This window comes from Tursiops truncatus, chromosome 10 (assembly GCF_011762595.2).
Source record: "Tursiops truncatus isolate mTurTru1 chromosome 10, mTurTru1.mat.Y, whole genome shotgun sequence".
Classification (NCBI taxonomy): Eukaryota; Metazoa; Chordata; class Mammalia; order Artiodactyla; family Delphinidae; genus Tursiops; species Tursiops truncatus.
The window spans coordinates 65,525,676-65,538,143 of record NC_047043.1 but is presented as its reverse complement, the minus strand read 5'-3'; the positions used below and the strand labels follow the sequence as shown (position 1 = coordinate 65,538,143).

Sequence of the window (12,468 nt, the reverse complement as noted above, 5' to 3'; positions counted from 1 at the left end):
CTGCAAAAATGAATTCAATTTTTTTTAAAAGATGACAAAATTCAGATCAAGAAATTCAACAATATAACTTCAAAATTCTAGAAAACAAAACAATTTCCAGATATGTAAAAATTTAAACCATAACCAGGAGAAAAAGCAGTTAATAGCAAGAGACCAAAAATGATATATAATGGGAACTAGCAGAAGTTTACAGTGCTATTAAAATTTCTCCAAGATTTAAAAGAAAACATAAGGGAAGTGCTATCAATATACAAATAGGAACAAAATGGAAATAACAGAGCTGAAAAACAGAACATCTAAATGAAAACGTTCATTTGAGGTCTTTAATGGCAAATTAGATACATGAAAGAAAGAGTAGCACACTTTAACACCTAGTATTAAAACTATCCAAACAGACCTGGGGGAAAAGACCGAAAAATAAATTAAATTAGAAGTAGAAATCTTTGAAATATTATAAAACAGTGTAACATATGTGGAACTGGAGAACCAAAGAGAAGTAGCAATATTTCAGGAAATCATTTAAAAATTTTTCTAAATTAGATGAAAAACACAACCCACAGATATAGGAAACTCCATGATATAAATCTGGATGAACACACACACACACACACAACACCAAAATATATCATAAGCAAATTGCCCAAAACAATGATAAAGATAAATCATAAAAGCATCCAGAAATCAAAACAAATATTTAAAAACACTATAGTACAAGAAACAAAGAATTGATAAAGACTTTTCATTAGAAATACTATAAAGCCAGAAGACAATGAACTGACATATTTAAAGGGAATTGTATAAACCCATGCACATATTGTCACCTTATCTTTGATAAAGGAGGCAAGAATATACAGTGGAGAAAAGACAGCCTCTTCAATAAGTGGTGCTGGGAAAACTGGACAGGTACATGTAAAAGTATGAAATTAGAACACTCCCTAAAACCATACACAAAAATAAACTCAAAATGGATTAAAGACCTAAATGTAAGGCCAGACACCATCAAACTCTTAGAGGAAAACATAGGCAGAACACTCTATGACATAAATCACAGCAAGATCTTTTTTGACCCACCTCCTAGAGAAATGGAAATAAAAACAAAAATAAACAAGTGGGACCTAATGAAACTTCAAAGCTTTTGCACAGCAAAGGAAACCATAAACAAGACCAAAAGACAACCCTCAGAATGGGAGAAAATATTTGCAAATGAAGCAACTGACAAAGGATTAATCTCCAAAGCATACAAGCAACTCATGCAGCTCAATATCAAAAATACAAACAACCCAGTCCAAAAATGGGCAGAAGACCTAAATGGACATTTCTCCAAAGAAGATATACAGATTGCCAACAAACACATGAAAGAATGCTCAACATCACTAATCATTAGAGGAATGCAACTCAAAACTACAATGAGATATCATCTCACACCAGTCAGAATGGCCATCATCAAAAATCTACAAACAATAAATGCTGGAGAGGGTGTGGAGAAAAGGGAACCCTCTTGCACTGTTGGTGGGAATGTAAATTGATACAGCCACTATGGAGAACAGTATGGAGGTTCCTTAAAAAACTAAAAATAGAACTACCATACAACCCAGCAATCCCACTACTGGGCATTTACCCTGAGAAAACCATAACTCAAAAAGAGTCATGTACAAAATGTTCATTGCAGCCCTATTTACAATAGCCAGGACATGGAAGCAACCTAAGTGTCCACTGACAGATGAATGGATAAAGAAGATGTGGCACATATATACGATGGAATATTACTCAGCCATAAAAAGGAAGGAAACTGAGTTATTTGTAATGAGGTGGATGGACCTAGAGTGTGTCATACAGAGTGAAGTGAGTCAGAAAGAGAAAAACAAATACCCTATGCTAACACATATATATGGAATCTAAGAAAAAAAAAAGAAAATGATCAGAAGAACCTAGGGGCAAGACGGGAATAAAGACGCAGACCTACTAGAGAATGGACTTTAGGATATGGGGAGGGGGAAGGGTAAGCTGGGACAAAGTGAGAGAGTGGCATGGACATATATACACTACCAAACGTAATGTAGATAGCTGGTGGGAAGCAGCCGCATAGCACAGGGAGATCAGCTTGGTGCTCTGTGACCACCTGGAGGGGTGGGATATGGAGGGTGGGAGGGAGGGAGATGCAGGGGGCAAGATATATGGGGACATATGTATATGTATAACTGATTCACTTTGTTACAAAGCAGAAACTGACACACCACTGTAAAGCAATTATACTCTAATAAAGATGTTAAAAATAAAATGAAAATAAATAAAGGGAATTGTATACCCAATGAAAATATTTTTGAAAAATAAAGGTGAGTAAATCCAAAGCAAATAAAATGAATAGAATAAAGAGGAGAAATCTGTGAAACAGACCAAAAAAAACCTTTTAAGTCAAAAGTTAAGTTTAGAGGATCAAAACAACAAAAATCTAAATAGATTTGACCAAGAAAAATAGAGGACACAGCTCCCTAAAGCCTAGAATGAAAGAGGGATCATCACTAAATGTCTTACAGACGTTAAAAAATAAATAGCATGAATATCTAGGACAATTCAAAAATATACTGAAACAGAAAAATCTCTTGCAAAATACAACTAATCAAAACTGAGAGAATGCATTAGACAAAGATACTGAAGATAGACTATAAGCCCCAACCAAAAACAAAAAAAAATTTAATGACAAATTAGACTTCCTCAAAATTAAAATCTATTCTTCAGGACACAACAGTAAGAAAATGAAAAGGCAAACCACACAGTGAAAGAATATATTTACAAGGACTTGTATTCAGAGTAGAGTATTCATATAACTCAATAAGAAAACAACCCAATAAAATATAGGTGAAAGATATGGACACTTCACAGAAAAAAAAAAAAGAGGTTGAAGGACAATAAACATTTGAAAAGGTGTTCAACCTCTTTAGTCGTTAGGGAAATAAAAATTAAAAGCAAAGCAAGAGACCACTAGCTCATCCATTAGAATGTCTAAAATTAAAAAGACTGAAGATAAAAAGTGTTGCTGAAAAAGTGGACCAATTGAAAGTCCGATACTTAAATTTATACTTAATTTTGGTTGGGTTCCTACCATTAACTGATAAGAAGTACTCACTGTGCCTCAACTATTTCTACAAACAACATGGTTTATGCTGCTGAACGCCTGCTTTCCTTCCAGGAATGTGGAATTTTGTTACATGCTACACAGAGGTTGCATACAGGACCAGTGCCTGATAAAAACTCTGGCTATGAGTCTCAAGCAAGCTTGCCTGGTTGGCAACATTTCATATGTGTTGTCACAATACTCCTGGGGGAATTAAGCTTCTCCTGTATGACTCCACTGAGAAAGGACTCTTAGAAGCTTGTGCCTGGTTTCCCCAGACTTTACCCCATGCACCTTTGCTATTTTGATTTGTATCCTTCCACGGTAATTATTCACAGCTGTGAGTACAATTACATAATGAGTCCTTTGGGTCCCCAGAGCAAATCTTCAAGTCTTTGGGTCTTGAGGGCCTCCAAACACAACAACAAATAAGCATGACACAAAATATCACCTAGCCTTCACTTCCTTCAACTCCCACCATCTTCTCCCCCACTGACAACAACACAAACACACTAATAATAAGATCTATTAATGGAGAACACTTAAAATGTAGCTATTAGGTAAATTCCAGATCACAAACCCACATTTCAGTACAGAATAACCATGATAAAATGTCAATTTTTTTTTAAGTTTTCAGTTAGGAGAGCTCCTACTGATGATAATTAGCACTTTCCTTCATTAAAAAAAAATCATTAGATTAGGTCTCATTATGACTTGGTGTATGACCAAGTCTGTATTAAAATGAACCATCACAGCTACAAAGTAAGTTGAGAGACTGAAATGATAATGTACCACAAACTACACATATTTAAAGTGTAGAATTTGATGCTTTGGCATATACACACACCAGTGAAACCATGGCACAATTAAAATAATGACATTTGAATCACCCCCCAAAGTTTCCTCATATCTTTTTGTAATCTATCCCTCTCTTCAGGGATAGATTGGCAGGCAACCATGTAACTGGTTTAAGGCATTATAAATTACTAGCATTTTCCAGAATTTTACCTAAATCAAATTTGAAATGTTCATCAGTCCTCCACTCACAAAATCACCACTACAGCCTTATTTATATTCCCAAGAATCTACATCTACTTCCTTCCTTTCACCCATAACCTATTGTGGTAACTACTCTACCTTCTCTCTATCACTCAACCCACTAGACTCTGGCTTTCTGCCACTATCATCCTATGACTACATGGGATTCTCTAAAACATCACCAATGGCCTTCTGTCAAACACAATGGCCCCTACTCAGTACCCATTCTATTCTACTAGACTACTCTACAGTACTTGAAATCATTAATTACTCTGTTTTTTAAAAACTTTCTTTTCCTTAGCCAGCTATGACCTCCAGTTCTCAAACTCCATGAGCTAGTACCTCTTTTTCTGTCCTCCAAGACGCTGGCAGTCTTTAAAGTCTCATTTCCAGCCCTATGCTATCATAGCAGTTGTTGTTATAGCAACAGAAACAAATATTTACTGTACTGTTACCATATGCTAGGCGCTGTGTTAAGAGCTTCATATAAGCTCATTGATTTCTAACAATTCTACAAGATAAGTAATGTTACACTCATTTCAAATTACATACAAAATTAAGAGAGAATAGTATATTGAACCTCCACAAACCTACCACCCAGCTTCAACAATGATCAATGTTTTGCCAACCTTGATTAATTAATACCCACGTACATATTCTTACCCACTGCCATACTTTAGAGCAAATTTCAGAAATTACTCATAAGTACTTAAATATGTATCTTTAACAGGTGCTTACTATTTCTCCAATAAACTCTATTTCATGGTTATACTGTATGGCACGAGTGAATCTGTGCCTCTGTTACACGCCTGTTGCCAAAGAGACATAATCCAAATTCCTTAGGATTCCTTACAGTCTTTGGTATGTAAGACTCTGTAAATATGGATCCGATGTACCTTTCCTGCCTTACCATCCATCACTTTCATCCAGGCACTATGCCCTAGCCAGTTTGGACTATTTACCATTCCCTGAACATGCCTTGCAATTTCACACCTCTATACCTCTGTTTTTGCTGTGTAAAACATTCAATAATGTCCTGTTCCTATCTGGCAGAATTCTAGGTATCCAGTTGACAATTCCTGTATAAGAACTGATCCTGAAACCACAAAATGAAAGTAAATATAAATTCTCTTGAATTTCATTCCTTTTCTCTTGGGCATATGCTTTATAAAATGCACAAAATTATCATCAAATATATGTTCTCCTTTTCCTTAATTTTATCTTATTCTCCTACTTTTTAATTCACAAAATTTAGTATTACATATTACCTGCATATTATACTTCTCTTAAACTGTACAATTTTAATATATGGTCACAAAAATATATAACTGAAAGGGCATTTTATAGTAAAACTTTTTATACAAAGAAATGCTTTACCATTTACTAATTATTTCTGAATGCTATCTAGTTCAGACACTATTTTATTTGGGCTATTTCAAGTTTTATTATTAGTATAAATTGTACATAACTAAAGACATAGTTTAATAAGTAAACTTTTTCATTTTTCTTTAGCCACTAATAGCTATGAAAAACCTATTGAAATTTCTAATTATTATGATCATAATATTAAGATAAATAAAAGATATATAGGGATGCATTTTTTAATCATTCTATGTGTGTAAAATCACTAAATGATTATCTTTTACAAACATGAAAGAATTTTCAACATAGTTCCATAAAATACCACTGCCACAGGGTGAAATTTAGTTAATACTGTATTTCCATCTGTTAATTTTTTTAAGTTTAAGAATAGAAATACTAGCTATCACGAGGTATATATATACATGTCGCTAATAAATGCTACAGTAATCTAAGATTCTAGAATGGAGTTGGTATTACCAAAATACACAACCTCAAAAGTACTACATTAGCCTAAACTAAAAAAGTTAAAGGAGTCTGATCAGACAAAATGAGCTCTAACATTTCTTTTCTTTTTTTCTTTTTATTTTTTGGCTGCGCCACTCGGCTTGTGGGATCTTAGTTACCCAACCAGGGTTTAAACCCGGGCCACCGCAGTGACAGCACCAAGTTGTAACCACTGGACCGCCAGGGAATTCCCTCTAACACTTTAGATTAGTGTCATCTGGTTCCCTCATTTTGATTAGTTTATCAAATCATTGCTAAGATTAATCACAAAATGGCCTCTCCCACAGGCGCTAAACACCTTTGTTGCAGGAAAAAGAATTTGGAAAATAGGTATGAGATTCTGAGCACTTCTCCTTAACTCTAAAATAGAACTCTGATTAATCTGCTGGAGAAGCCACATGGAAAGATAGAGACCTTGAGGTTACAACATGTAGCTATTTTGGTGATCCAGCTGAGGACAGCCTTCCAGCCATCCCTGCCAACATACCACATGTGTGAGTAAACCCTTTTGGACATTCCAGCCAGCTGAGCCCACAGATAACTGTAGCCACAAGTGGTGTCACCTATACAGAATGATGATTAGTTTTAGTCCACTATATTTTGGGATGCTTTGCCACACAGCAATAGATAATATTGTAAGGGTATCATCATTAATGTCCCACTTAACAAGGTTTTCAAGCCACACACTGTGCATCAACTGATATTTTAGAGACAAAAATAAAATAATTTCAAAGACCACTGTCTCCACACTGATCCCCAAACCCTAGTATTTGAAGCAAGGTGGTGGGGTGGCTAAGATCACAAATATTAATAAAAATAAATAAATAGCACGTAATATCACAAATTACAGCTTTCCAATCATTTATAAGATTTCTCATTTATTCAAGTTCTAAATTTTTGACAATTTCAAATCAAGGTAACAAACATAAAATACAAATAGAAGTTATTTCCACATGAGCCTTCCTGAGATGGAAATAACACCTGAAAGTGTGTCTTAAAACTAGAGACACAAGGTAAAAAATTACCTACGAGCAGTGGTTCTTAACTGGGTCAATGTTACCACCACCACCCCACCTACCTCCCACTCCCCAGGGCCAGGGCCTTTGGCAATGTCTGGAGACATTTTTCACTGCCACAACTTGAGAGGAGATGTTAGTGAGTGGAGGTCATATACGCTGCTAAATTTCTTATAATGTACAAGATAACAAAGAATTATCTGGCCCAAAATGTCAACATTGCCAAGGATAAGAAGCCCTAGCTATGAGGAATGAAAGTATGAAGATATTGTCTTCTTATGATCACTACCTTAAAAACTAATGACAAGTGATTCTACTGGCAAAATTGATGATTGCAACTCTGAAGATTTTTATTTTTTAATAAAAGTAATGTGATAATTTTGGTATTTTCTACATAAGAAAAAGCATAATACACTAAATGTTAAGCCTACAAAAAATATATAAGAAAAACTGATAATATAAAGTAAAGCAGAAAGAAGTTTTTGCAAATGCATTACTGGAAAAAAATGTTGCTACATGTATTACAACTACCAATTAAAATATATTTTGTTTGATCAAATTACTATTAATTGGTAATAGAATAAACACATAAATCTAGTCCATAAAATAAGCATTTGGCACTTAAAAGTCTTATTTAAATTCATATTTTAACAAGAACATTATGATCAACAGAGATGTATCTAACTGAACATTATTTTTAAAGTTTTTTCCATTTTAGAAATAAACTCATCTAACTAATCACATGACTATACAGGACTAGGCCTATGAAAAAGTCAATGTACTTTTGTCAACTGTTTTAAGGAAAAAATATTAAATGTCCTAAATAGGCTTTTTCAAAATAAGTTTCGCATCTATTACCATACACACACTTTTCTGTCCTTTTTAAAAGGTCATTTTAATACTGCTGAGACAGAGTAGAGTCTGATACAGTTCTATAAAGGAAAGAATGAGTGTGGTTAGTGTAAAAGATTCAAAGACCGACAAGTAAGAATTGTTTTTATATCAAACAAATATACTTAGGCTGCTTTCTACATTAGAAAAGGTAACAATAAACTTTTCATTACCTTTACATTTGGCTTCTTTGTTGAAACTCCTCTATACCAACCTAAAACAAAGCATACAAAAGATATTAAAATCATATTGTTGTTACTTTCTGTAAGAGACATTATTTTTAGGATAATTAATTAATGCAAAACTTTCTAGAAAGTTTTAGGCACTTTATGCCTTTATTTAGCGTAGTTTACTCCAAAAGAAATAATCTTACAATAAATACAACATTCCCAATTTTCATCAAAAAGTACAAAATCCCTTTCAACTGAATAAGACAAAAAAAAAATTAGAAAAGATTTCAGAGGACATATATTCAACTCCTTGAAAATTCCCAGAGGAAACCGTTAGGGGTTAGGAAAATGCCAAAATCATATAGCTTTTTTGGTGGCAAATAGGGAGTACAGCCCAGACTTTCTATTTCCTGGTCTCACTGACTCTCCCATGCACTAAACTACACCACCCTCATTTCTTGGCTTCCCAGTTGCTGAAGTTGACATCAGTGCTTCATTTATTCCCTCTCACCATTCATAAACAGCAATAACAATGAAAGTTAAAATTACACAATAAAAACAATTTTCAGAGAAAGGAAATTTTTTTACCAACTTTTCTTAAATCCAATCTATTATTTTCAGAGGGTTGCTATAGTTTCTCTACTTGGGTTTAAGGGGAAACAACTCCAATGAGTAGAAGAGGAGGCTAAGAGTTATATTCAAAGGAGGAATATGAAGAAAAAAGAAAGAGGAGATTGTTGATGATAGCTAATATTAACTGAGAGCTTACTATCCTTAATTCCATGTTCTGAAATTGAGTTGTGCCATGTATTAACCTTTAAGTCCCACAACAAAGCCATGAGGAAAACAATCAACTTTTTCTCCCCTGAAATCATAACAAACAATAAAATAATATCCTTACTTCTGTTTAGTACAACACATGAGATCATAAATTTGAATAACTCAATTTACACTTGAGAGTCTCAATATCTTTATTTTTGGTAAGTGATAACCTTACCAATGTGACACTTTACCATATCTTAAACAGGATAAAGAATGACATCAGCAGGTATGGCAGAGTAAGGACTGCCAAAAAAACCCTATCCGCAGTAAAATCAATAATAACACTGGCAAACACTGTCAATATCAACTTTTTTAGAACTCTAGAAGCAAACTAAAGACTTGAAATATTCCAAAGAGTATTTATTCAAGAAATCTGAATCTCAGTCAGAACCCTCTTAACTTGCCCTATCCCATCTCCCTCTCCACAGCCCTATGTTAAACTTGAAAACCAGTCCCACATTCACAGGGAAAACCAGAAAACTAACAGCCCCTGAAGAGGACAGAAAAGAAGAAATGCAGGAAGACCTAAATAAATGAAGAGGTTTACCATCTTCACGAATCATAAAACTTAGCACTGTTAAGATATCAATTATCCCTAAAATGATCTATAGATTCAATTCAATCCCAATCAAAATCCCAGAGAAATTTTTGGTAGGGTATTAACAAGTTCTAAAATTTAAAAGGAAAGACAAATGACTACTATAATAGTCAAAACAATTTTGAAGAAAGAAAAAATTTGAATGACCCACACTACCTGATTTTAAGACTTAATATAAACCTACCATAATTGAAAGTGTAATACTGGCTAAAGAACAGACACAGAGATCAATGAAATAGATTGTAAAATCCAGAAATTAACCCACACATAAACGAACAATTGATTTTTGACAAAGGTACAAAAGCACTTCAATGGAGAATTGATAGTCTTTCAACAAATGGTGCTGAAACAATCAGACATACATATACAAAAAGAAAAAAACAACCTCAACCTATACCTTGCACTATAAACAAAATTACCTCAAAATATATCTAAAAGTGTAAAACTTATACAAGGACAACAAGAGACCATTTTTGTGATCTTGTGGCTAGACAAAGATTTCTTAAGCACACTCCATATAAGAATAAATTTTTAAGGTTATACTCCATTTATAATTATAAAATATTGCCTATACTCCCACTGTTGTACAATATATCCTTGTACCTTATTTTATACCTAATACTTTGTACCTCTTAATCCCCTACCCCTATATTGCCCTTCCCCCCTCCCCTCTCCCTACTGGTAACTACAAGTTTGTTCTCAATTAACAAATGGGCAGAGACCTGAACAGATACCTCTCCAAAGAAGATATACAGTTGGCAAATAAGCATGTGAAAAGATGCTCAACATCATATGTGATTCAGGAACTACAAATTAAAACAATGAGATACCACTGCACACCAACTAGAATAGCCACTATCCAAAACACTGACAACACCACATGCTGATGAGGATGTGGAGCAACAGGAACTTTCATTGCTGATGGGAATCCAAAATGGTACAGCCACTTTGGAAGACAGTTTGGCAATTTCTTACAAAACTAAATGTACTTTTACCACAAGATCCATCAGACTCACTCTTTGGTACTTACTCAAATGAGTTGAACACTTATGTCCACATAAAAACCTGCACATGGATGTTTATAGCAGCTTTATTCATAAGTGCTTAAACTTAGAAGAAACGAAGATGACCTTCAATAGGTAAATAGATAAATAAAACTGTGGTACATCCAGACACTGGAATATTATCCAATGATTTTTAAAAAATGAGCTATCAAGCCACAAAAGGACATGGAAGATATTTAAATGCATATTACTAAATGAACAAAGCCAATATGAAAATGCCACACAGTGTATGATTCCAACTATATGACAATCTGGAAAAGGCAAAACCATGGAGACAGTAAGAAGATCAATGGTTGCCAAGGGTTAGCAGGGAGGGAGGGATAAATAGGTGAAGAGAATTTTTAGGGCAGTAAAACTACTCTGTATAATACTATAGTGGCAGTTACATGTCATGATATATTTATCTAAACCAATAGTGTGTACAACGCCAAGAGTGAACTCTGATGTAAACTATGGACTTTGGGTGATAATGATTTGTCAATGTAGGTTCATCAATTGTAACAAGTGTACCCATTCTAGTGAGTGATGTTGATATTGGGGGAGGCTGCACATGTGTGAAGGCAGGGGGTATACAGGAACTCTCTGTACTTTCCACTTAATTTTGTCTAAAACTGCTCTAAAAAATAAAGTCTTGTTTTTTTAATGCATTTACTATATGTAATCCCACACCTAGGTATGTTCCCAATACAAAAAAAGCCTACACTAAAATCTATACTCATTATTTATAACAACTTTATTCATAACAATCAAAAACAGAACAATTCAAATGTCCATCAACTTCTGCACAGATAAATAAAATGTGATTTCAACCTGTATGATGAAATACTGCTAAGGAAGAACACACTACAGATACATATGACATGAATGGCTTTCCAATGCATTATGCTAAGTGAAAAAAGCCAGACACTATATAATGTGTGATTCCATTTATATGATACTCTGGAAAACACAAAACTAGAAGGACAGATCAGTGGTTGCCAGGGTTGAGAGAAAGGGGTTGAGAGGGAAGTTTGACTACAAGGAGCATGATGTTATATTTGGGGGTGGTGAAAATGTTCTATATCTAGATTGTGGCAATGGTTACAAGATTATGCATTTGCCAAAATTCACAAAATTCTTATGACTATACTCCAAAAAGGATGACTCTTCCTGTATATAGGTTACACCTCAATAACCTGACTAAAATAAATACACACACAATAGTATACTTCACATCTACCACAATGGTTAGAATTTTTATTTGAAATTTTAACAGTATCAGGTGTTGGCAAGAGAATGTAGAGCGATCACATACTGCTAGTGAAGGCGATAATAAATGGTCCCCACTTTCAAAAACAATGCAATATTATCTGCATATTGTATGACACTGAAATTCTACTCCCATATATTATCCCCTATACAACAGCATTGAACTGGGGATATTACTCACTCTAGAGGAATTTTTAGAAATCTGTGGGGTGGTCTGAGTTACCAGAGAAGATATTAAAAATATTTATATTTTGAAAAGACAAAGATTCTTAGAAGAAAATATAGGAGTAAATCTTCATGACCCTGGGTTAAGAAACAATTTCACACAGAAGCAACAACAAAGTTCCAATTTTTTATGTTTTTATAAAACAATAGTGAGAGAATAACTGGGATAAAATCACATGCAGATTAAGCACCACCTCAAGATTTCAGGTAAGCACTTGATCACATAACATAACATATGTTTACAGAGGTCGGCCATTTCTCATCAAGTAAACTCTCGCAATATTGTTTATCAAAAAGCTGGGCTTCCCTGGTGATGCAGTGGTTGAGAATCTGCCTGCCAATGCAGAGGACACGGGTTCAAGCCCTGGTCCGAGAAGATCCCACAGGCCGCGGAGCAACTAAGCCCATGCGCCACAAC

The 12,468-nt window shown here is 34.4% G+C and overlaps 1 protein-coding gene across 2 annotated transcripts in view; it reads right to left on the bottom strand.

The window, feature by feature from the left end:
* Window positions 1–12,468, bottom strand: part of DOCK3 (dedicator of cytokinesis 3) — a 405,892-nt gene that overhangs the window by 318,800 nt on the left and 74,624 nt on the right. For both annotated transcript variants that reach the window (XM_073811161.1, XM_033865050.2), the window contains exon 3: window positions 8,097–8,137. In XM_073811161.1, coding sequence (XP_073667262.1) covers window positions 8,097–8,137 — 41 coding nt within the window. The remainder of the gene's footprint in view (window positions 1–8,096; window positions 8,138–12,468) is intronic.